Source organism: Furipterus horrens, unplaced genomic scaffold (genome assembly GCF_987537825.1).
Source record: "Furipterus horrens unplaced genomic scaffold, mFurHor1.1.pri manual_scaffold_6, whole genome shotgun sequence".
In the NCBI taxonomy this organism is placed as follows: Eukaryota; Metazoa; Chordata; class Mammalia; order Chiroptera; family Furipteridae; genus Furipterus; species Furipterus horrens.
Genome location: NW_028327176.1, coordinates 182,739,282 through 182,765,483, shown reverse-complemented (window position 1 = coordinate 182,765,483; position 26,202 = coordinate 182,739,282). Strand labels below are relative to the sequence as shown.

At 41.4% G+C, this 26,202-nt stretch overlaps 1 protein-coding gene across 1 annotated transcript in view; it reads right to left on the bottom strand.

The window, feature by feature from the left end:
• The window catches only part of AKAP12 (A-kinase anchoring protein 12), an 81,582-nt gene extending 58,310 nt beyond the window's left edge, over positions 1–23,272 (bottom strand). The window contains exon 1 of the mRNA XM_090279979.1: positions 22,947–23,272. Within this exon, the coding sequence (XP_090136105.1) occupies positions 22,947–23,111 (165 nt within the window). The 5' untranslated portion in view covers positions 23,112–23,272. The remainder of the gene's footprint in view (positions 1–22,946) is intronic.
• Positions 23,273–26,202: the final 2,930 nt, after the last annotated feature.

Here is a 26,202-nt window from a genome sequence, read left to right as displayed (position 1 = left end):
TTTTCATTGTTACAAATTGAACATAACTAAAGCATAGTGATCAATCACAAAAACAATATGTAATTATATCTGTTTTCCGATGGTCTTAGGCGACCCCTGTGAAAGGGTCATTCGACTCCCAAAGGGGTCGCGACCCACAGGTTGAGAACCACTGCTCTAAGGGAAGATACTTTCAGCAACTCAACTCACTAAAAAAAAAAATTTGGAAAATAAAATATTAGCTGAGGGAATGCCTGCAGATGTGGAAGCATGAACCATGAGTTTTGAAGCACATAGTTATGACTCCAGTAGATAAAGCGGGCAATAAGTACTGTTTATAACATGAAATTAAATCCATGAATCAACGCATAGACATATATTTATCAGCTCTCATAAACTAAAGGCGTGCAAAAACCAAAGCAAGGCTAAGACACATGCCATCCATCACCTGTCTAAGTCAAGTCTACCAATATCAGGGATGAGGCAGTGACATCTCATTTGTTCCCAGTGGCATCAAAATTAGCATCAGTTGTGAACACACACCCTTTAACAAGCTTCCATCCAGTCTGTAGAAGGACGCTCACTAGTCAAGCCACTGGTCTTAGGGAAGTGGCAGACTGGGGATTCAAATCTACATCTTGACTGCAAAACACAGGCTTTCTACTTAGCCCAAAAGCCTGGAAGTTTACCCCAAGGAAATAACAAGAGGAGGGCACAGAAATAAGCTGTCATGTGTTCACTGGCAAATATAGAGACTGGCTCAGTTTACTGTAATATATTTTTTAAGTGACATGGAAGCATAAGGAATGGTTATTCTATAAGTGAAAGCGAAATGGAAATATTCCAACCTGACGGCAACCCCAAGATTCACAGGCTTACAATTCATAAATTAAGAACTAAACAAACAAATTAAAAACCCAATGCCAAAATGGGGGGTTGTGAGTATTAAATAAAGTATCTAATACTATGATATTTTTTAAAAGGAAAGGAACATTAGAGTTTGAAGTGTTCATCCTCAAGATCATCTACAACAGTCCTTCATTATCCTGCTGAGAACCAAGCCCTGAAAGAATGTCCCTTGTCCAAGGTCAAAGACCTTATTAGGAATAGAAGCCATGCTAAAAATGCTCAGCTTCCAGGCCACTGTTCCTGTCTCCTTCTCCCTGCCCCCACCCCTCTCCTTAAAAAATAAGAAAAGAAAAAGATAACACTTTAATAAGATAATACCAAGGAATACAATCTTTTACTACAATACTGTCTGTTTTCCCAAGAGTTAGAATAAGGTTCCGGGTGTGAGCACTCCAGGCCACTGAGGGAATACAGGTACCACTAACACTCAAGGGTTGTTGTTCTCAATTTTAAATCCACTATAACTTTAAACATTTAGTCAAGGAATTTTAGAAAGAATGAGGTAAGTTTTCATGAAGAACAGTTTTAAACTCACTGTTCTAAGTTAAGTCATGAACTAGACACTATCTTTTAATAATTGTAACACCAGAAACACCATTGCAGAGAGAACGTGAGCTCTAACAAAACTGGGTTCAAAGAAAGGACTTTTCCAAAACACTGAGTCAAACCGGATTTAGAATTCTTATTCTTTTTTAATAGCAATAAACTACACTTGGATTCTGCTTCATTGTGATTCTACCCACATTCATACATTAGCATCCCAAAGATTATCTTCTGCACAGAAATTAACATTAAATTAATTCATGAATTTTTCAAATACTATCTTAAGTGATGAAAATCTACATTTTCATTATTGTAGATTTGAAATAAAATACAGAGGAGAATATGGGCAAATTCCACTATCCCTCTTCCATAGTAGTAACAGAAATGTTTCTTCCCTAAAAAAAATACACACACACGCATGCACACGCTCACGCGTGCCTGTTAGCTATTCCTTAAAGGCAGGCTTAACAGGTCTCATATATTTCAATGGTTAATGCTTTATTTAGTATTAGGAAAAACACCAGTGCCAGGAGAACCAATACAGTTGGAGAATAAATTCTTACAAAATCCACACATCACTCCTAAAATTTGTTCCTATGTATATTTTCATTATCATTTAAAATGCCTTTTTATGTTTGTTCAAAAAGAACAAAGTTAAGTAAGTTGGATTTCCAGCCCTGTTTAAATATAGCACACCAAAGAAAATGGTTAAGTAGGATGCAACAGTCTACTTGTGGGTTTAAGTCTTCCTGTTTTGTTAAGGAAACTGGTTACTTTTAAGATCCATGAGTTAACTCATTCAATACGTATTTATTGAGCATCTATTATTTATTAAGCATCAAATTTTAAGGTAAAGGAATTCAACAGGTATCATTTCAAATTATTTCATTTCTATAAAGTTCTCCTGTTGTAAACATCTCAACGTTAAGAAATAATATATATACCACGGGCCCTCCTTCCATTCATTTTGCATCTTAAAAACACTTTTTAAAGGAGCAGGTAGGTACAGAAAGTGAGTTTTATCTGTATTGGTGTGATCATCATAAGAGGTCTCCACCCCCAAAAAAGATACAAATTCCAGGCTTTCTTTTACATTATGAACATGCATTTTGCTTAGTATAGCATTCCAGTCTATGTACCATTTATAACTGACAAACATTTCTTGCAACCACATTGATTAATAACCACACTCAGACGTTTGCTCGGCCTCTCCATCTGCTCCTATGGAGATCGGGAGCCCCAACATGCAGAACCCACCTTTAAACAGCTGCAGAAGTCATCACCCCTGGGGAAGGACGGATTCATTTTCTTTTGGGCTTTCAGGATTTTATGAGGTGCTCTATTTGTTTTTAGGTTGGTGTGTTTGCTTGTTAACTAAATGTCCAAGAGCAAGATTTGCTTTAAATACGTAGCTGAAACTGAGTATGTGCCTGTGGAAACGCACACACAAAGAATTCCCCCCCTCAAAACTGCCAAGAAAAATGCAATCTTCCCCTATCATTCCATACGGGATAATCTTTTAAAACCCAAGTCTCGGTATTCATCTTATTAAATAGATAAATCAATAAAGGGACAATGACATCAATGGGCCAGCTATATCTTTCATAAAAGCATATGATTGTGATAAAACACTGTGGCTTGTGGGGGCGGGGTGGGAAAGGCAAAATAAATGATAAGTAAGTTCCTTCAAATCTTGGATCTCCTGGTGCATTGTGCTCCTGGAGCCACTCCCAACCCTGCTGGCTTCCCTTTGTGTGAGGCTTGGGGACGTTCTGTCCAAAGGGAGGCTCACTGAGGTGACACGTTCAGAGGTGGGAGCGAACAGCACAGCTCCTACCCACCCCCGAAACGCTGACAAAGCTAACTCAGTTTCATTGGCCGCCTTTTCTCAGTTCCACTAAAGCCCTAAGCAGAAACAGAAACGTGCAACTGAATGTACTGGCACCTGGGAAAATGTCTTAATCACTTGTAACGTGAAGCAAACAGCTTGGAGGTAGGAATCCACATTTTCAGTTCCTTCCTGGCTCTCCTCTGGAGCTTGCTACAATCACTCCAACCGCCGGAACACCATGCTATTCACATTAACTTCTACAGTATTTTACCTTTGCTACATTCAAATTTTGTTCAAGATTAAAAAAACAAATGACCAGGAACAGGGAAGGATAAAAGGAAGACAAGATTTATTGTGCTACACCAATCACTGTATTTCAAGGTCCATTCAGACTCAACATAATCTTTAGGGTCAATCATAATAATGTTCACACAAAATTTCAGTCTGACCAATTTTTTAACCAACCATTATTAGACCAAGACAAACGGTCAGTGATGTCATCAATTAATAACTATGTTCAATCTAATTTTTATTATTTACTAGCTATCTGCCTCCTGCAAGGATGAATGCTAAACATTAAACAAGACCAGTCATCTTAGATGTTTAGATAATTAGAACAGTTTCCCAAGTCAATGCAGTATTCTATTGGTTTAATCTGCATAAAATCATCTGACACAAATAAGAAGGCAAACCAGCTCTTCTGCAATCCCACACTGGAGTGAAAATTACAAAAGCCCAACTTGGCGCAGAAAATGAAATGCAGGAGGTCCTCATGAGACAGATGGCAGGAAAGCCATTCTATAAAAAAGCTTGCTCCTTCCAGGCATAGTACAGTGTATATGCTTTGTTGTTAATATTTAAATTACTAAATCAATATAAAATATGTACAGTATTCTGATTTTTTTTTTTTAATGCTTAACGATTCATTCATTCAAATGTCTTCTACTACAAAATGTGAATTTTAGAAATGTAATGACTCCTATAATGGGGATTTCTCAGGGAAGGTCTCAGTCAGGCTGTTTTGTTTATCACCTTCTTGGAGGGTAAATTTGTTTTTCAAAAATCTGTTTGTCCACAGGCTTTTTTCCTTTTCTAGATGGAAAATGTGCGTGCACTCTTCAAGGCTGACCAAGGGCTCCAGTGGAGGGACAGGAGGGTAATACAATCGGCATCAGGGTCCCCACATACGGGTCAAACAGGTTTGTGAAAACTGGCTTAGAGTTCATACCTCTGTTTTCATGCCATTGTTTCTACAACCTGAGTTGGTTTTTAATGCTTTCGAAGCTAGAAACGATCTATAAAATTGTGAACTGACACCAAGTCACAAACATTCCTTTTTTCTAAGAATATATAAAAAGAGATAATGGTTGTGCTAAATTGGAACTTCTATTTTTTTTTTTTTTTTTTTGGTACTTTTTAACTCTTTCTACAGCTTCTAATTTCCATATTTACAATGCTTAAAGACCCCTACCTGGTCTGGAACAGAATTTTTGTTTGTTCTGTTTCATCATATAATTCATAACTTCCTTCAGGGGGAAAAAAAGATCAACCTTTCTGCCAATTATTATTCCTGCCCTGGCCAGTGTGGTAGTGTGGTTCAGTTGGTTGGAGCGTTGACCCACAGACCAAAGGGTCACGGGTTCTCTCTCGTTCTCTCTCTCTCTCTCCCCCCCGCCCTTTGCCTCTCTCTCCCTCTCTCTCAAAGCAATGAAAAAATGTCCACAGGTAAGGATTAAAAAATTTAAAGGATCTGTTATTCCAGTGAACTACTTCCCTGCCATCCCCCCCACCCCCCCGCACCCGCCTCCTCAACCATCACCACCGACACCAGGTGATCTTCAGGATGACCATCTCGATCCCATTCTTTTAACCAGTCTAACAATAATAAGCTAATCATTCTCTTATTTTATTAAATGTCCCTACCAAGGGAAGTCTTTGAATTGGCATACAGGTTTCTTTCCATGCTATAAGTTTGAAATAAATAAAAATTGGAAATATGCTCATAACCTTAATTAATTGATTAATTCACTTTTAGAGAGAGGGGAAGGGAGGGAGAGAGGGAGAGATGCATTGACTGGCTGCCTGTCGTATGTACCCCAACTGGGGACCAGGCTCACAACCTAGGCATGTGCCCTGACCAGGAATCGAACTCTCAACCTTTTGGTTTGTGGGACAATGCCCAACCCACTGAGCCACACTGACCAGGGCAAAAAATTTTTAACTTTAAGGGGAAAAAAAGGAGAGAGAAAGGTAAAAATGAAAGGCGCTTCAGAAGAATGCAAGATATAGAAATGTAGAAAGAATGATGGATGAGAACCATTTTGCAACCCCCGATGTGATTCAGGCAACCATTGATGGATGCGGAAACATTGCCAACAGAATACGGGGCATCCAACGACCATATGACCCCATGGGGAAAAGCAGACCTTTCTATCACCAAGCTCGCCGTTACCTTTATGAGGCAATCAGGCTCCTGGTGTGATGTAATAGGACGCCACATCAGGTAGGTGGGTTCTGGCTGAGAATGTGCAGCCCGGATATAATAATAGAAAAGCTGGTCTGACAAATCCACTGGGCAAGAAACTGGCCTGAGCGCTTCACAAAAGTAAATCCCATGGAAAACAGGAAGGCAGGAAAAGCGTTCTAGTTTAAGAGACTTTAAAAAGAAACATAATTGAATGCAGTTTCGGAACCTTGATTAACTCCTGGACCCAATTTTTTTTTTTTTTAACGCCGGTATAAAATGTATTTAAGGAATAACAGGGGAAGTTTGAATATGGAGTCTATATTAGACAGGTCATTAAATTAATATTCAGTTTCCCAAGTATGATCATGGTACCACGGTTAAGCAGAGGAATGCAGGAATTTATTCTTAGGAGACATTGCTAAACTCTTTAGGAATGAAGTATTTTGATGTCTAAAAGTTTCAACAACAACAAGTTATAAATAATAGAAAGAAAGTAAATCTGGCAAAATGTTGATGACTGACGAATCTTCCAGAAGAAATTGCCTCTGGTGCGAGGCATTTAACCAACAGAAATTCTCACCACTTTCGCTCACTCCCACCATCGAACATTGTATTACTTGAGCAACTCTCCCATCTAGAAACAATACTTCATATCCATTAGGTCAGGGCTGTAAGAACCATTTTTCAGAAGGCAGAAAGGCACAGGCTTGAATAGTCAAGACTGCACAATGCATAATATCCACTTGGGCTCATTGTGGTGTCTGTCACACAGTCATTTCAGAAGGCATCTTTAATTTTTTAGCTTTACTTGGCCTATAAGAAGAACGCCAGAAATTTAGTTCACTAAAAACCAACAGGAGCAACCTCATTACCCATCAGGGCAATGGAAGTCAAAACCACAGAGAGAGACCACTTCACACCCCGCCTAATCCCACCCCACGCCCCCGCCCCCGCATCAAAAAGGCAGGTAACAAGTGTTGGGGAGGAGGTGGAGAAACTGGAACCCTGGTGCACTGCTGGTGAGAAAGTGAAATGGTGTGGCTGCTCTGGAGAACAGTCTGCCAGCTCCCCAAAGGTTAAATATAGAGTCAACGCGTACCCCAGCCATTCTACGCCTAGCTAAGTACCCAAGAGAAATGAAAACGCGTGCCCATGCGAAAGCTTGTACACTAACGCTTGGAGCAGAATTATTCACAATACCCAGAACGTGGAAAGAACCCGGATGTCCATGAACTGATGCACACATGACTAAAATGTGGGGCATATGCATACAATGCAACACTATTTGACAAGAAAAAGAAATGAAGTACTGATACATGCTACGACATGGATGAGTCTTGCAAACATTACACCAAATGAAACAAGCCAGACACAAAAGGCCACATACTATATAATTTCATCTATATGAAATGCCCAGAGTAGGCAAATCTTTAGAAATATAGAAAGTGATCAGACTTGGCTGCTGTGGCTCAGTGGATTGAGCGTCGGCCTGTGAACCAAGTGTCACTGGTTTGATTTCCAGTCACGGCACATGCCTAGGATGCACGCCAGGTCCCCAGTTGGGGGCACATGAGAGGCAACCACACATTGATGTTTCTCTCCCTCTCTTTCTCCTTTCCCCTCTCTCTAAAAACAAATAAATAAAATAAAATAATACTTGATATTTGTGGAGCTAAGAAGAAGGATCAGATGTAATCATATTTACATGAAGTAGAGATCTTGCCTGTATTGAAGTTTGTGAATATAGGTGATCAAGAGACACATGCAGGGCAGGGGAGCTGGGCCTCCTGAGGGGCTCCCAGTCTGTCCTTTGTGCCCTGACAGATGCTCTCTGGCTCACAGTACAGGTTCTCCCGCTTTCCATTAGGCCACTTCAGAGATCAGTGGTTACCAGGGACTAAGGGGAGGGGGAAATTTGGGGTTCTTTTTGTCAAAAATCTCTTTGGTGAAATACAAATCACCATCAGTTAACAACAAAAAAGACCAAGAAAGGAAGAAAGAACAATAAAAAGAACATAAAAGAAAATTAAATAAATATGAATGCTGAGTTTATTCTTAGTGAACCCAAGCTGATTCCTAGGGATCACCAATATTTTTTCCTCATACATGTGTTGAATAATCCATTCTAAGCCAGAAAGGATGATGGTGATGATGATGATGATAACAACGATGATGTTGATGATAATGTGTTTCCTTTTGATGAGAGAGACTGATGAGGGATGGAGAGGTAAGGAGAAAGAATTGCTTTCTACACTGATGCATGTACTGTTATGATTTTTAACAAGTATTATTATTCTTGAATTTTAAACTAAGTGGTTTTTCCTTCCAGAGTGTTAATATTCAAGTTCAGTTTCTTCTGTTTTTTTTTTTTTTTTTTTTTTTTTTTGAGTTTTCTCCTGCTATATTTTAAGTCTACCGGATTAAAGTTAGTTTAGCTAACTGATTTAATTGGTCATGAAATCCCTTGGTGACTATTTAAAGTTCAAACAGCAATAGGAGTTTCCTTTTTAGACTTCAATTTTCAAAAAATTTTTAGAAGCAGCCAACTGAATTCTTATGAAGGAAAAGTTTTAAGCAGCCATAAGAGTCTAACTCAGGGGGGAAAAGGGGACAACTGTAATTGAAAAACCAAAAAAATAAAAATAAATAAATAAATAAATAAATAAAAAGAATCTAACTCAGATCAATTTAAAAAATATCACCTGCCTCCTGTTTTTCAGTTAAGAATGTATTATTACTAAAAAACAACAACACCGAATTATACATTTTAAACACGTGAACTGTATGTTATGTGCATTATCTATCAATAAAACTGTTTCATAAAAGAAAAGACTGCTTTGATTTACAGGCATAAATTTGACTTTTTCCCTAAAATATAAGCTTTTAGACAAATTCTATTTTCCTACATATTTAAATTCAGTCTACATCATCTACATAAACAGGATTTTTGAAGCTAAGTTAACTTTTTAACCAGAAGTATTACATACATGTTTATAGTATGAAAAAAATGCATCTTTACATGTATTAGTATAGCATACTCTCTTCATGTAGCATTTACAGGCAAAAGAACTGCCTGGGATTTTGCAGTAAACACACATCTTTTATACTGTTAGCAGACAAAACTAGTAAACTGCTTTAAACATCAACACTAGAGAGCTAATAGGCTTTTGCCTCTAATCCTCAAGCGTCAGCTGTCTAGTCCCACCTCTGTTAAAGGCCACACCCTGCTCCAGCTGTCACCTTGGCTCACATGGCTGTTGGGCCATCTCCAAGCTGATGTCTCCATTCCCTTCCTCTCTGTCGTCCAATCCCTGCAGTGTCCCATGAGCTTTCCTCCTAGAATAGTCTCCTCTCCGCCTGTCCCAGGCTGGACTCAGGGAAAAGAATAGGAGGTATGGATTGAGGTGAGTATCCTGTCTCCCACCCAAAGAGTGCCTACAACCTGGCATCAGCTGTCTCCAGGCTGTGACAGGGTAGAAAGAGTGAGGACAGCATCTGAAATAACTGGCTGGCTGATAAAGAAGAATTGTTTGCCATTGATTTGACAGAAGATATAGTAATACACCCTATAATACCTATAAAGGCAGAGGGCATTGGCATCTGAGTTCAATGTTCACTGACTTGGCTCATTTTTAGCATGGGGATGATGCCACTGACCTCGCAGAAGCGACGAGCAACTGGTAAGACAGGGAAAAGGGTGTACAAGTTCCCCCAAGATAGCCTGGTCCCTGAGAGTTTCTCAAATCCGGGATACCAGTTGGTAACTTGACAGTCACGGAGAGAAGGAGCTCTACGTTGTCTCTTCCTATATGCACCTGACGCTTAAGACTTAGCATTGATGAGTTCATTCTCTGCGGATTTCTATACACACACAATACTGACACATGCCTCCCGCCCCGCCCTCGTGTCCAGTTAGCGCTTCGGGTGAGAAGGAGCCTGAGAAGTTACAGTGACGACAGGGGTCAATAAGTGGGTCTATTAAACTTTAGGTGCATATATACCAATTTTAAAAATAAACAGTTTTAGTATTTATTATGAAGGAAGAATCTGTACTTCATGCCTAGATTAAGTTGCTTCTGCTTATAGGGCCCAATGCAATCTTAAAAGAAAAGCCCTGCACTGATTTTTAGGTTTTACAAAGGAGCAGCTTTCTTAAAAACGAAGCTTAGTTGCAATCCCAGAATACAGTTATTTGCTTTGATCAGGCTCAAGGAAAAAAATACATCAGTGTCTCTCTCAACTTCTTATCCGAAGCCGAAATAAGCCAGCTGGTCAGCTCATAGCAAAGGAATCATAAGCTTTGGGGATTTTTCCTTCTTCATGACCATAAAAAGCAACAAACGGGTGACATTTTCCTTTACTCTCATTTGCCAGAGGAAGGATTTGCAACTCCATTCAAGAAGGCTCTGTTTCGACCTTCCCCGATCTTCGTTCAAGTTCATATGCAGTGACAATACCTCTAGTATTCACTGCAGGAGCTGGAAAGGGTCTGAGGAACACAATAATTTACAGCATTTAACTCCACTGTAGTCTAATTGTCTTTGGCCCCAGAAAACATGGTTAAGGAGAAGTTTAAGGCATAATGCTGCTTGCACCGGGATGTTTGGCCCTCAGAGCACTTAATAAGTGCCACAGAAATTGAGTCTATAAACAGTTATTAGACTTACCGCAGACTGAAAATACAAACTCAACCTGGTACAATTATTGGGATTATTTGAACAATGAAATTGATCCAGAGTGCACTCTATCCACAAAATTTTAACGAGCCTTATTGTTGCCTCCATTTTCTATTTCTTTCTCTCACCCCCACCCCCCCCAGAGGTATCATCAAGTTTAGATGTAAATGAAATATTTCATTCCGGGGCGATGTGAGGCATTTCTCAAATAATGTACATTTAGAAACTGGGACATATTCCTTCTTTTTCCATTTTACGCAGAGAGTAAGAAACTTTCTACAAGTTGTTAATTTAAAAAGTAGGTGTATAAAAAAATATAATCATTTTTATATGAAATAAAAATCCAACCTCCTTACGCCCTGGCTGCTGTGGCTCAGTGGATTGAGCGTCGGCCTGCAAACCAAGTGTCGCTGGTTCGATTCCCAGTCAGGGCACATGACTAGGTTGCACGCCAGGTCCCCATTTGGGGGCGTGAGAGGCAACCCCACACTGATGTTCCTCTCCCTCTCTTTCTCCTTTCCCCCTCTCTAAAAAGATAAATAAAATAAAATAATAAAATAAAGTAACCTTGTTTAAAAAAAAATTAAACTAAAAAAAAATTTAAATAAAAAAATTCCAACCTCCTTGTCCCCCCCACCCCCCTAAAAATATTTCCTTAATATCTCAGAATTATTCTCAATCTCAGACTGGAAATAGAGAGTTAAGTTTCAACTCCCCACCTACATCCTAATAGATGTAGATATGTAGGTTCCAATTAATTATGGGTTTCCCACTGCCAATCACAGCAAATGCAGAAACCACACCCAAGTATTCAGAACTGTCCACAGCACAGCCACAAACAAGCCACCTCCCCGAGCTTCTCAGTCACAATTCTAATTGTTCTCTCCTCTCTGGCCTGGCATTTCCTAATTGTATTTGGGTGAAATGCACACTACCTGTCCCCTTTGCAGAGACATAATTAATACCAATATTTAAAAGTTTCTGAAGAGTCCTGCAGTTAAAATTTTTCCTAGGCTATTTTTCACTCCATATCTCTCCCAGTAAGATGAGGCTCACTTTTAAAAAATTATTTGAAATATTATTTTCTTGCTTCCTCTCAAGTATCTCATCCTTCAAAAATTCACCATCAATTCCATTCCCAGTCTTAGCTCAGGCGATGATGAAAAACTACCATGCACTGGGTGACTTAGACCACATTTCTTTCTCACAGTTAGGGAAGCTGAAAGTCCCACATTTCCAGGACTGACTTGGTTCCTGGTGAGAGCTCTCTTTCTGGTTTGCTGAAGGCGGTCTCTGATTATAAGAAAAGCTCTTTGGTGTCTTTCCTTCTAAGGGCACTAATCCCATGATGGGGGCCCACCTTCATGACCTACTCACCTTCCTGAGACCCCATCTCCTAGTACCAGCACATGGAGGGTTAATTTCAACACACGGATTTGGGGGTGGGGGTGGGGGGGTGGGACACCAACATTCGGCTTACCATATCCCCCATGCCACCTTTCCTAGTGTACCAGTATGTGCTCTCTCTTTCGCCTTTGGGATCTGTCATTTTTGTACCTCTTGTTCAGCACTTAACTGAAACTTAACGCCAAGTTATGGTTTCCACAAGTTTGTTAAATCCACAATAGACTGTGAGTACTAAGGTCCAAGGTAATTACAGGTAATTCAGTGGGTACCCTGCAGTGCCTGATAACTGGCAGAAAAAAGAAGGCTCTAATTTTCCTTTTTCTTCCAAAATACACTTATACATTGTCTGCCTATCTACTCTTTAAATAATTATCTCAAAGCCATGCAATTAAGAAAAAAATCACGTCTATGATTTTCTAGTCTCCAATCTACTGCCCTCACTTTTATTTTTGGTACAGGGAGTGCAGGCACACGTGGGGAATCTGCCCTTTAGCCCAGCCTTCCCAGAGGCTGCAAGTCCCTTCAGTCACCTAGTTTGCCTATGACCAAAGCACCCTGGGTAAGGAGTAGGGATCAGACCACAGCCACCGCTTGGGAAACTTTCTCTGACAAATGTAGTACTTTCAACCATGACCTACTTCCCTGAATACTTCAGCATTCTTTGCATTCCTCTCTGTCACAGAGGACTCTTAACAGGCGCAGTTCCAGAAGTGACTTGAAATCTCTCATCACTGCTTTGACTCTAGATAATATTGCAGGTCGTCGTTAGTCACCACAGAAGCTCCCATTACAGGACAAAAAAACGAATGTGTCTTTAATGAGTACCAAAAGAGTAACCAATCTTCGTTTTAATCAAAGTAAAACAAATTTTCTATAATGTAAACAAAACAAAACACAGATCTAAAACTGACATCATATTGATTTTAAACTCCTGAAGGCTTCACAAGGAAAAAAACAATTAGATATTAAGACCAATCAACTGAATTTTGGCCCCTATTACTTTCTGTCAACTATTTTTTGTTTAAATTTTATATAGTAGGTTTCATCAGGATTGGAGAAAAGATCTTAATAATCAGGACTGGATTTAGTAAACCCTAATGGTGACATTTTTCACTGCTTTTTAGTAACTTAATTCATATAAAAAGGAGCAGAACAAGAACAAAATTTTCCATTTAATTATCTATGTTAGCCCTGGCTGGTGTGACTCAGTGGATTGAGCACTGGCCTTCAAACCAAAGGCTCGCCAGAGCAATTCCCAGTCAGGGCACATGCCTGGGTTGCGGGCCAGGTCCCCAGTTGTGGGTGCACAGGAGGCAACCACACATTGATGTTTCTCTCCCTCTCTTTCTCCCTCCCTCCCCATCTCTCTAAAAATAAATAAAATCCTTAAAACAAATTACGTTAACACTATAGGAGTCAGGAACTCATGTCTAAATATTGGTTAAATGTCTCACTTCTGAAATAATTAAGAAAAATTCATCAGAGACTGGCTAATTCTTAGAAATTTCCTGTAGATTATAATCCTATCCCCCACCTCAATTCATACAGCACTGTATACCAATTATAAATTTAAAGTAGATAGACCAAACCTATGATTGAGTTTTGCATAGCATTCAATATGTTACTGGTGTGGATAAGACTATTTTATATATATACCCAAGTGAAGGATAATTTCAAACAAAAGTTTCTTACGAGGCATTCTACAAGAGTGTGTTGATTTAGTGAAAAATTATCACGCAGAATGAAAATTTTTATGAAAGGCTTAAAAACCATCCCATCCATCAACACTCTTATTTAATGCATCACAACAATACGTATTTGCGGGAGTAAGGAAAACTTATCGAGGATGAAACGGAGCGTGTCTCCAATAAGGCTGGTCAATGTCAGGGAGCGACAATAGAAACGGAACAGTGCAGCAGACAAAACCCAGAGCCTGGAATGGCTCGATTCAGCAAGAAATCATGTGCTCTGACATAATGAAAAACAACAAACCCTAAATCGTCCCCTGAACAACGGCCTCAAGGACAGACAGTGGAGATGGAAAGAATTACAAAGAAGAAAGATGATAAATAAAGATAAAACTCCCCAAGCTACCTAGTTTCTCTGCCTACAAATGGAAGGAACAGAGTCAGCCATGAGGCTCTTTCATATTCAGGTGGACGCAGTGTGCTGGGGTTCATGGTCACTGCTGCCTGATGAAGCGGTGATCCCGCAGCTGTGCAGTCCAGTGCCATCTGTTGTATCGCCTTTAATTAATATTCACTTTTGGTTCCACATTCTCCATTGACACCACCAACAGCTCCTTCAGTACTACCATCTCTTATTCTGTGCTACCTGACCTTGCGCTGTGATCCAACACCCACCGCCCCACAAGCCTGGATCGCCCCGATGCCTGTGGTCTCTGCTCCGACGCAGACCTCTGTTAAGAGAAATGGCACGGGTCTCATCACCTACAGAGTCCGCTGCAAACCTCTTCTCTTTTCAAAGTTCTTACTAGGGAGTGATGCTCTCCCTTCTAAAGAGAAATCAGTGTCGGAGCGGCGGGGTACACAGCAGAGGGTGACTGAGGCCAACCTCATGAGGGAGACGTTCTTGTCTGACTACTGGAGAAACTGAGGTACTGTTTTCCAACTTTGGAAACCTCAGTTATTTCTGACTGCTCCCAAGCTGAGTCCTTATTCCCTGTCCCCTACTAGTATCTGATACACACACCTACCATATTGTGGAAGTGTTTGCCAACAGAATCTCCCCAAGCCAGCCACTCCAGTCTCACACCCACCGCCCCCACTGCATGGTGGCATGTGAGATGGTCTCCCAGCAGTGCATCAGCCATGCGTGCACTTCTGTGTCTTTGCGTGGCTTTCTATCACAAACCTTCCCTGGTTCTCTGTTGCCTGTACGGCTCTTGTGATGACTGGCTGAAACTCTATTTATCATCCTCTTCCTGCCATGCCCTTACAATTGTTTAGTCCTTAATATGCCACGTACACTCTGCCCTCCCAACTAATGACCTTTTATCTGCCTGAACACTTTCTGAAATGTTCTACTTTCTACAGCAGTTATCTGAGCAATGCACTGAACAGACACAGACCAGCTAATGGCAATTGTTCTACTGTCCCTCCAACTTACTTCAATTTTTGTCACCGTCCGCTTCCTCTAGCCGGACCCTATCGACTCACCTGGGTTCGAAAGGGTAATGCTATGTTGTCTTATTTCTTTATCTCCCAAAGCATCTAGACCTGTGCCTTTCATATGGTAAGTGGTTAGGAGATACTAAATTAACTTTTTATTGCATAATGTTACTACATGCCAAGAAGGCAAACTAAGTTTGTAACACCTGCTTCCCACTTTCTTACACCTTGTATATATACACCACCATGAGCAACGAGGGCAACACCTCAGATGTAGAAGATAAAAGTACTTCAACCCATGGACTTGCTATTATAATTGACTAGATTTTCAGCCACTCCCTTAATGCTTTTTTTAAATTTTTAACTGATATTCCCTCTTTTTTTAAAATTATTTATCTTTAGAGAGAGGGGAAGGGAGATAGAAAGAGAGGGAGAGAAACATCACTATGTGGTTGCCTCTCATGCGCCCCCAACTGGGGACCTGGCCTGCATGTGCCCTGACTGGGAATCAAACCCGCGACATTTTGATTCGCAGGCCGGTGCTCAATCCACTGAGCCACACCAGCCAGGGTCCCTTAATGCTTTTAACTTAGTGTACAAAAACACAGTAGCAAATTTTTAAAAATAAAACAAAATCAATAAACAGATTAACCCATATATGGAAACTTGAGTTTTAACAGGCCAGACTATTTAATCAGTGGTGCTGGAACAATAGGGAACTGTATGGAAAATGAATTGAGATCTCTCCCTCTAGACATAAATCATCAACTTTCTAGTGAATTAAAGAGCAAAATATATGAAAGGGAGAACATCAATCTTTTTTAGGACTGAGCTCTGGAATTCTCTCTGCATCTCCGTGGTTCCTAGCATGGGTTCCTACAGCCCAGAAAGCAGTAAAGAAATGGTTATGGAATCACAACTGAATAGTGATAAGCAGCGGGGAAAGGCTGGTTTTAAGACGTCGTCACAGGTTTTGGAGCAGCCAGATGCCATAAAGTCAGCCCTTGGCTGCTGCCTACTTCCCTAGCACAAAGGCAGTTTAAAACTGATCAATGAGGGAAAAGGTTTAAGAGGCAATCAGGTGGAAATGAAAACAGTGAACGTGGACACGTGGCTGCTCCTTGCTCAGGAAATATGAAAGCATTTGGTTCAACACCTATTCACTCTGAACAGCACGTTCTTTTTAGGAAAATCTCTTCTCACAGCACACGGTCTCAAAACAGGAGCATAAAGGACTGAAACTATGCAGGGAAAATATTTTCCTTTATTTTCTCCTGCAGATGTGAAACGGAAAATACCTAAGAAGTCTTCCAACATCATCTGAAACCCACTCTCCTACCCACACTAGCTCCAACCTCAATCAGTCTGTGCTGTAGTCACCACAGCCTGGACTGCCTGGCCCTGGCCCTCCATCAGCTCCTACATCCTATCTCCCTCCTTAAGCCAACGGGCAAATCAGAATACTAGAGAGCGCTGAGGCTACTGAAGCTCAGACCTACAACTGACACACTTTCTGATTCAGTGCACCCAGGACAGATCCAAGGGCGTCTTTCAAAAGATCCCCAGGTGATGGAATTGCACAACCAGGTTTGGGAACCAGGGAAAATACAATCTCTCAACACTCCCACGAATGGCAATGTCGGCATATAACAAACAGTTGTAGTAACCTCCTCTGCTTAAGTTGTGGCTTGTCTCATTTTCTAACCAAACATAACAATGACATTTTATTATAACTGGTTAAGGTTAGACAGAATGAAATTACAGGGTTTCTCCTAATTTTTTTTTAACATCATGGAGAAGCTTTAGGAAAGACAAAAACATTTGAACTTGAATGAATACTTGAATTAAGAGAAGACTAGCAGTGTCTGGGAAAGATCCTGAAGTTTCCAGAGTGTTGAACACCTACGTTTTTCTGGGAAAACACATTTATTCCAGTTAACCGAGCCAGGCTATCATTTGTTAAGAGAATGAGAAAGGACAAAGCCCAGGGGAAGTGGATTTCTGCAGCCCCCAATCCGTTTTTCCAACATTTCATGGATCAGGAAGTATGAAGAAATTTCTGGCAACTAGATTTTAGATTGCTCCCAGAGGGAAAAACTCTAAATTGATGGCCGAAAAAGTAGGTCATTGTCTAGGCAAATAAATTTAAGGACAGTTTACTAATTTGGGGGGAAAAAGGGAGTAAAAAAGAACAGTCTCTCAGGCGCCTTTTTGTTCTTAAACTTGCTTTTCCCCTATTTTGAATAATTTCTGGGGGGAGAAAAAGTCCTTAAAAATGGATCAGCTGTAAAATAAACCATCACCTTAAATGCTCTGAAAGCCAGTCCAGCTCCTGATTGGGTAGCCCAACATACAGGGCAAGGTACTCAGCCTCATAAATAAAACTGCACCAAGGAAATCCAGGTGCCAAATGGGGTGCAGATTGGCCAGTATTCAACAATCTGCTGTCCACTGAGGCGAAGGCACTGGGAAGCAAATGTTGACCTACACAGGAGGGAGGCAAAGTGGTGGAATCTCTTCAAAAAAGAGATTTAGAGAGGGCTCTCAGAATTGTAAATAAGTATAAATCTTTTGATCCAGCAATTCTACTTCAGAAATCTACCCTAAAGATACATTTGCACACATAGAAAGATATCTGAACTAGGATATTATTCCCTGTGTCAATTTTATATAGCAAAAGACTAGGGAAATATATATATAAACATAGGGGATTGGCTACATCATTATGGTACTTCAACCCATAAAGGAGAAATTTATGTATGTAGCCATTAATAAGAATAGGAGTAGACCTTTAAGTCCTGATACGAAAAGATATCCAAAACCTGAAGTAGCTGAATATATATAATATAATCTTATCTGTTAAAGATGGAACTATTTTTATTTATATCCTTGCCCATGTATAGTTTTTGAAAGACTAAGCAAGAAACCACAAACACCGATTTCAAACTATTGTCAACAGTGGGTACTTGAGGGTCAGAAAGAATAGGTAATTTTCACTTTTTACCACACTCTACAAATTGAGGTTCTCAGCCACTAACATTTTTAGAAAAACAAATGTTAAATGAATCCTGTTATGCAATACCTTTAAATAAAAATTATTTTAATAAGAGTAAACAAATGCTTTTGATCATCTTGCAAAATCTTTACAATTCAAAAATGGTATCAGATCTACAGTCAGCTTTATGAAAACTTAATTATTCATGATAACAAATAGAAAGGCATATATGATTGAAACTATTGGTTATTGATATCTTCACCCCAATCCTTTATGTACTAATGAGTAGGACACGAAAGGATGATCATGGGTACAAAATCCTACCCCTACTTACATTCTCTAACATGGTGCTGATTTGCAGGAAAATGGCTCCAAAACAAAATAGACAGGTTGATCAATTATAATTATAGATTTTTTCAAGAATGTATTGAAAATATGCTTACATATAGAGCTTCTCCCTTCCAAATCCTGCTTTTTTTCCATTGTATTATTCTTAAATTAAACATTCTAAATTGTAAACATTTTTTGGTTATAAGAGAATAAGAATTGAGTTCAAGGATATTCAGGATTTTTTCACGAGCTAAAAGCACTGACTATATTTTTCTCAGAACATAAGAGTACTACAAATTCTCATTTCTCACTTCATGAATGACTACAGCATACAGAGGCCAAGGACAAGCTCCACGTAGTTAGATTTTCCTTTCTTTGATGTTCTACAACACTGAATATGTGTTAAAGCTGATGAAGGAAAAACAAATTCCATCATATTTTAAAATAAGACATTTTATTTCCATTTTATTAATCATCCCATAAGATACCAAACTAGAATGATCTTTATAACATCAGTTTAAAGCTGTCCAGTCACAGAGCTCAGCTGACCCAAAATTAATTCAAAAGGATGTGCACCTGAGGTCTGTGCCTTACAGAGGGACATATTTCAAGTGGAAATCTCCACTGATTTCATAGAGCTATTGGCCTAAAAGACTGTAACAGATTCAAGAGAAGGCCCTGCAGTCCTCACAGGCCATGGCTGTCCTAAATGGCCATCCTCACACCTACATCTCCAATTTTGGGACTGTATTCCAGTCAGATAGCAGCACTTCTTATAATCTGGGGAAAATCCATAAGAATACAGGTAGCCACACACATAAGAATACCACTCCATTAACAAACATGTAATTCTCACCTAATCATCTTAAATTCCGGTCCTTTTGGTGTAAAACTAGTGACATAATCACATCAAAGCCACCTTCAGGCTCCATTCCCATCCCGTAAACAGAGAGCAAGTAAGAGAAGAAAGCATCCTATTTCAGGCTGGAAGAGGAATTATGAGATACATTCAGTCAACTCAATTGTCCGTTTTAATGCACGAAAGGCAAAGACATCCTTCAAGCTACTAATCAGATAATGGATTCTTCCATTTGAGTACATGTTTACATTTTGGTGATTCAGCTCTTGTATAATCAAATGGAACCACAGCCTGATGGACTGACCGGAGGTCCCATCCTCCCACGTGCCAGGGACATTGGCCTCACACTGTTGCAAATGACCACTGTTCCATTTCTAGCTCTGAAGTCACTGACTGAACAGAAAATACAGAAGGGCTAATTTAGAAAATTATGACTGTCCAGACGGCCTGGAGCTTGTCTCCAGAATCAAGATGTGCTAGAATCATGGAGGTAAATTTGTCAATTATATCCAATATACTCCACTCTGTATTGCCACCTGATTTAAAACTCTTTGGAAGACAAAATTTAAAACAGATGACTGAAGATGAACGTGGCTCTATTTGCCGCTTGTGTTTGGCAGTCTAATATTCCTGCTCCCTGCAGTGGCCAAAATAGCCAAGTCTCAAAATTAAACCTGGAAAATAACTGATCAAGCCACTTTCTTCCAGAATTTACATATTAAGACTGTAAAAGATTGACAGGAAGATAAGACTCCTCCCAATTTACTGAAGAATACCACAGATCAAAAACAAGACTTCTTCATCTAAATGTTAGGCTTGAGTAATCAAGTTTGACCTGATAGAAGTAATAACTCATTGTAACATCTTTTGCCGTGTGAGCACTTATTCAGTGAGTAGCTGGTAACTGAAATTGGCAGAAAAAGGGAAAGTCAGCTGGATTGCTAAATAGGCAGTAGGCATATGATATGAGTATCATTTAGATGGGGGAAAAAATCTGCTAACAGCCTTGGGTTAATGATCAGCATTCTACTAGTGGAAAGGGAATGATGGATTAGTCTAAACCTCCTCAAATGTCCATAGACCTAAACAAGAAAGCTCAAGATGTAATTCATAACTAATTCAATGCATTGAAGTGGTTTCATTTGAGCCACTTGCATATTGGTGGCCAATATATTTGTCTATTTGAGATTACAGGCAATTCGAAATTGCCCAGGATGCCACTCTTTCTAGGGAAATGGAAACCAAAATCCCCAAATCTGAATTTCTCCCAAAGTACTCACTAGATCTATTAACAACTAAAGAGAATGACTTGATGTAATCACTGTCTGTTACTTAAGATGGATTATGATAGAAGGTCAAAGGTTAAACTGTAGAAAAATGAGATGGGCTAAGGGTATTCTCGAACTTGATAGTCTCCAATCAAAACCAGGGAGCCATTACACCCCTTCCTGAGAGCCTGCTACCTGCCAGGCAGCATGCAACATCTGGGAGAACTCCTGCTATAACCAAAACAGATATGGTTCCTGCCCTTGTGAAATATTCAGAATAGCTAGAAAAACACTTTCTAGTCAAGTCACCAAACTGACAAATGTGGAAACTGCTGGGAAGAAGAGCCCATGGTGGTGTGAGAGCCTAGAATGGCAGATGGAACTACTCAGGGGTCAGGAATGGGAGCTTAACTGGATGAGAGGGGAGGCAGGAGCCATGTGCTGAGTCATTCTTAATGAGAGAGTTCTTCTGAAAACACTTAAGTCCTCAAAACCTGAGAGATAAATTTTGCTAATTGAAATGAAAAACTACACATCTTCCAAGGATACATGTAAGTGTATTGATTGCCTCCAAATTGATAACTGGGCAGAATGCCAAAAAGTTCAGTGATATTCTGGATGTCATTTAAGTCATTTTTTAAAGGACATGGTACAGCCGTTTCTACCATGGCCGATTCAAGATGGTGGTGGCCAGAAAAGAGGGAGATTATAGAAGAAGGACATAAAGAGAAGAGGATTAGAAAATGGAGCCCTGGTGGGTAATTCAAATTGGTCAGAACGTCATCCCGATATGCCAAGGCTGTGGGTTTGATCCCTGGTCAAAACACATACAAGAATCAACCAATCAATGCATAAATAAGTGGAACAAATTGATGTTTCTCTCTCTCTCTCTTTTAATTCAAAATCAATAAATTTTTTTTAATGGAAGGAATATTTTTAAATGAAGAAATTAAGAGTTTATTGGGATGGGAGCACCATATTTCACTGTGAACTGTTAATAAGAAAATCTGAGTAGTAAAAGCTCAGGAAAAAATGCACCTGACAGTAAGCTATTAGCAGTTACACATTTAAAGTTATTTTCATTACCGGACTCTAAATACTGGTTATACCACCACTTGACAGTAGTTGGCATTAAAAAGGGATGTACAATAACTATTAAAATGTGATTCAGACCTCAAAAGAACAATACATTCCTTAGGCCCAAGGCTTAGGCACCTGTTAGAAAATCTAGATATACTGGGTAGTTAGTACGTGTACTTGATAGTACCTACAGCTGGAAGGGCCATAGGTTTTACAAGTAGTTATAAGTTAAAGACTAAAGGTAATCTAATTATTAAGAACAGTCTCAGCCCAAACTAGAATGGGGCAGCTAAAGAGGTAAGACAATGAGGTCATAGTTTTATAAAATTTACCTAGATTTCAGCTTGGTTTTTTCCCACCCTATATATTTGCCTGTGCATTAATATGTGTTACCCATCTATACATCATGAGATAACTCGTAAAAGTCCTCATATAATCTCTATCTTCAAATTCGACACATGGATTGTTTAAAAAAAAACATGAAGTACAACTGTCCACATCTTTCTATTAAGGGTATCACAAAGCAAACTGGACGAAGCTTTGCTAATGAACGCACATGCTGGAAAATAGATCTAAAATCCAATGATGGGAACAAGTAGAAACTTGGCTGCTGTAGTGGCCAAGCAGCTATATTTCAGCCTTTAAGGCTTGAGACTATAAAATGCACATTTCCTAGCAGGTTCAGCACTACCTCTATAGACCAGAATACAGGGAATGCTCACGTATGCCAGACCGCATCCTTGAAGGACTTCTAACTACTCCAGTATTTGTTTATCCAACTGAGTCCACAGGCAATGCACTGAGCGAAAAGGAAGACGCTGCCTTGTTTGAGAGACCTGTCATTGCTTTAGGAAATGCAGCGTCTGCCCAGGTTTTCTCTGGCTCCCAGCGAGCTACACCCCAGGCTTTCTCTGCATCAGGAAGGCGGCGCCTGCTCCAGCCGCCGCAGGAGGACTGGGTACCAAAACCAGGTCGCTCCAGGCACAGCTGGTAACAAGAACTGTACGGGGCGGGGATCCCACGGGTGACCCGTTCGCCAGGCTACAGCGCGGGTCCTGGCCATGCAGCTGACTTTCCGCACCTGGGAGAAAGCGGAGCCGGGGGCTCAGGGACCGGCCCGGGGATCAGTTCTCCACGGATTCCCCACGCAGCCCAGGCATCGCGGGCTGGGTCGCTGCCACCGGAAGAGTGTGGAGAAAGGCTCGGTTAGCGGCGCGCAAGGGCAGGGTTTTATGACTGCGGATGGCGCAGTCGCCTCCCCTGGAGACCCGCGACGAAGATACGAGCACCCCCCCCCCCACACACACACACACTCGCTGCTGCTCTGGTCTCGCCTCGGCGCAACAACAACAAAAAAACCTGAAAAGAGTTTGCAGAGGGGTTGGACGGTCCGGGAACTTCTTACAGGCAGAAATCGGAGGGATTCCCCTACCCCCGCCTCCCCGCGTCAGGTGGCCCGGCGCTCCCGTACCTTGGTGGCTGGGTCCGCGGCCGCGATGGCCGGGTGCCCCGGAGCTCCAAGAGGGGCCGCCTCCGCCGCGGGGCCACCGCCGCTGGGCTCGGGCTCGGCCGTCGGCCGGCTCCCCGCCTCCGGCTGCTCCGGGCTCCGCTGCTCGGTGGAGCTCCCAGCACCCATGGCTTCTCCGCAGTTCTCCCGCGCCCAGCCGCCGGGTTACGCCTTGTGCAAATCACAGGGACGCCGGGCAGAGCCAGAAGCCGTGCGCCCGCGAGGTCCCAGGAGCGCTCTCGTCCCCCACTCCTCCTCGGAACGCGCCCAGACTGCGAATGCTAGAGACGCGCTCGCGGCAAACTCCTTAAAAGAAAAAAAAAAAAAAAAAAAGCCACCTCTTTGCCTCCTCCTCCTCCCCCTTGTTTTTCCCTCGCTTTATCACATGAGCACAGCCCAGACACGCCTTTCAGCAGCATCTATCCCCAGGCCGCCGGGACCCAAAGCGCAGCGAGAGTGGCGAGCCGAGGTCGGGGCGAGCAGCCCCCAGGGCGCCCCCCGTTCAGAAATGGGGACCAGAGCCCGGGGACGACCCAGGGTTGTCGATGGTGAGGGGCGGGAGGGCAGCGAGCCTCCGGGGAGACTGCATTAGCTGGGGTTTCTTAAATAATAGATACCCTGAGGCAGGAGCTTCTGCTGCGGTTGACTTTCAGGTCGCCCAGAAGCGACCCCCAAAGCCCTATTTGCTTTGCTTCAGATTGTGTGCCTCTGAACGCTTGTTCCTGCCTCCTCCCCACTAGCAAGAGAAAGGCCAGCGCGCCTCGGCTCCTCCGTTGTCGGACCATATTAGGACACCTCACGTGGCAGCAGCGGGGGACTGAGAGGTTAATGCAGTCAGGCCACGGACGAGGTGGGCCGAGCGGCCCCACGCTCTCCTGTCTTCCGGAACCGTGATGTCAGGCGATGTCATCAGCAGCACTGGCCGCCCTCCTTGCCCTGGGGGATTTGGAGAAATGAGACGAGTTACTGGAAATGAGGGCCTGGTGCCGGAGGTCCAGGCCACTTCGTGCGCCATGCTGGACCGGGATGGGATAGATCTGTTCGTTTGCATCAGTATTTCTCCACAGATAAGGGCTCTAAATAGTATCAGCCTAAGCGGCTTGCTTTCTTTTCCTTCATGCTCTTGAGTGTAGTGTTTGTTATATGAATAAAGCAGGCGATCTATACATATTTGAACGACATTAAATTTTTAGCTGGATTATATGGCACATAAACGCGAAGGTGGTGGGGCTGCAGGAAGAATTATCCCAGTTTTAACTGGCATATTAGGTGCCTTAGTTTTCACATATAATTGGAATATTGACATTAGATGCCAGAGAAATATCCCATACCCAGATTTAATACAATTTAGTAGAGAGTTGATGTAAACAGTGGTTCAGCGTTAGAATATTTTGTGCCTAATTAATTGTTACTTATCTGGAATAAATTTTTCTGAATTTATCATTTTTATTTGAAGGTACACAAGGACCACTTTCTCTGGAATTTTACCCCTTAAGAAGCAATATATTTGCCAAAGGTTGGCTTTCAGCATTTTTAAGCACTTCACCCACTTCAACTTAAAATTTGACTATTTAGGAAACATTACTTACTCTGTACCAGGCACTGTTCAAAGCACTTTGTGCCCACAATCACATTTAATCCTTACAACAACCACCCTAGGAAATAGGTCCTATTATTCTCATTTTATCCACGTGCTGGGAGAAAGTAGGCTCTGAGAAATTAAACCACGTGCTCAAGGTTCCGCAGCTGGCAGATGGAATTGTGAGGAGCCCAACCATCTGACGCTGGGTGGCTCAACACTTCATTCTCCTGTAGGAAGCTCCGGGAGGATTCTCTCTTCTCAGGATTGTCAGAGAAAAGTCGCGTTTAGGCCTCAGCTAGGATATTGAGAGCTAACCACACTGTTGAAGCCCTTGTGAGAACAATGAACTCAGCACATTCGAGAATGTATCAGTAAGTGGTACAAATATTATCAAGAGTTCCCATTCTGTAAGATTACATTTATTCAGTTCTTGGGAAACTCTTAACAAAGCTTCTCACATCTCCTAGCCTTTACAGATTGCAAGGTCAAAGATTTCACACCGACAGTATACAATCCACATGCTGAGGAAGACATCACCAATATCTGCTTAGATTAGCAACTACTTGCATCATGTTGAGTTTGCAGGCTGTGAAAATGCTTGTGTTCTTTTTTTTGTAAATATTTAATTTATTTATTTTTAGAGAAAGGAGAAGGGAGGGAGAAAAAGGGAGAGAAACATCAATGTGTGGTTGCCTCTTGCACACCCCCAACTGGGGACCTGGCCAGCAACCCGGGCATGTGTCCTGACTGGGAATCGAACCAGTGACCCTCTGGTTCGCAGGATGGCACCCAACCCACTGAGCCACACCAGCCAGGCTTCATGTTCTTTTTTTTTTTTTAAGCAAAATCTTACTTTTAAAAATATGCACATTCTACTACTCCCTTTTCTGCCTGAAACGGCTCCATGAGAAGAAGGTGTTAAGAATAACGGGCTCCTTTGTAGATTCACACAAGCACACACATGACCGCCTTTGGTTCCTAGACTGACCAAAGGATCTTTCCCATCTCACTTGTAGATGGGAAATACTCCTATTCTTGCTAAGAGGAGTGGTTATGTTATTTACTACCCCAGCAGTAAGACATCCCAACCTTCTTGGATATGCTATTAGCTCTTCAGAATGTTACAAAGTTTGTTCAATCATTCACTCGTTCATTCATTCTTTCAACACATATTTATTGAGCGCCTCTGAGGTACCAAGCACAGTTACTTTCTTCCCACTCCAGGCTCGAAATCCAGTGACCCAGGTTTTCTTTGTTAGGGCCTTGAAGACTCCTTCAGAATTGCTTGCATTTGTGTCAATGATGGAGAGGAAGGCAGGTGTTCTGTATTTCCCACTTCTCAACCCACGCTGACAGTTACCTCGCTTTCTCCCCAGCAGCCCCTGCTCCTCGCAACAGCAGGACGCAGGTGCTCCCACACGTCTTCTCCCATGGGGCAGTTGGTGGTAGAGTTGTTTCCCTGTGAGAGTTAATGTTCTCATAAAAAACAACTTGAGATTTCTCAAAAACAAACACACGTTGCCCACAGAGCAGGCTGAACTTGTACGTTTTATGCTAGCTTCTCCAGAAAGACAGGTCACACAAGATTTACCAATAAAATTTAGAGTTGTAGCTAGACATCTTGTGCATACGCAAAAC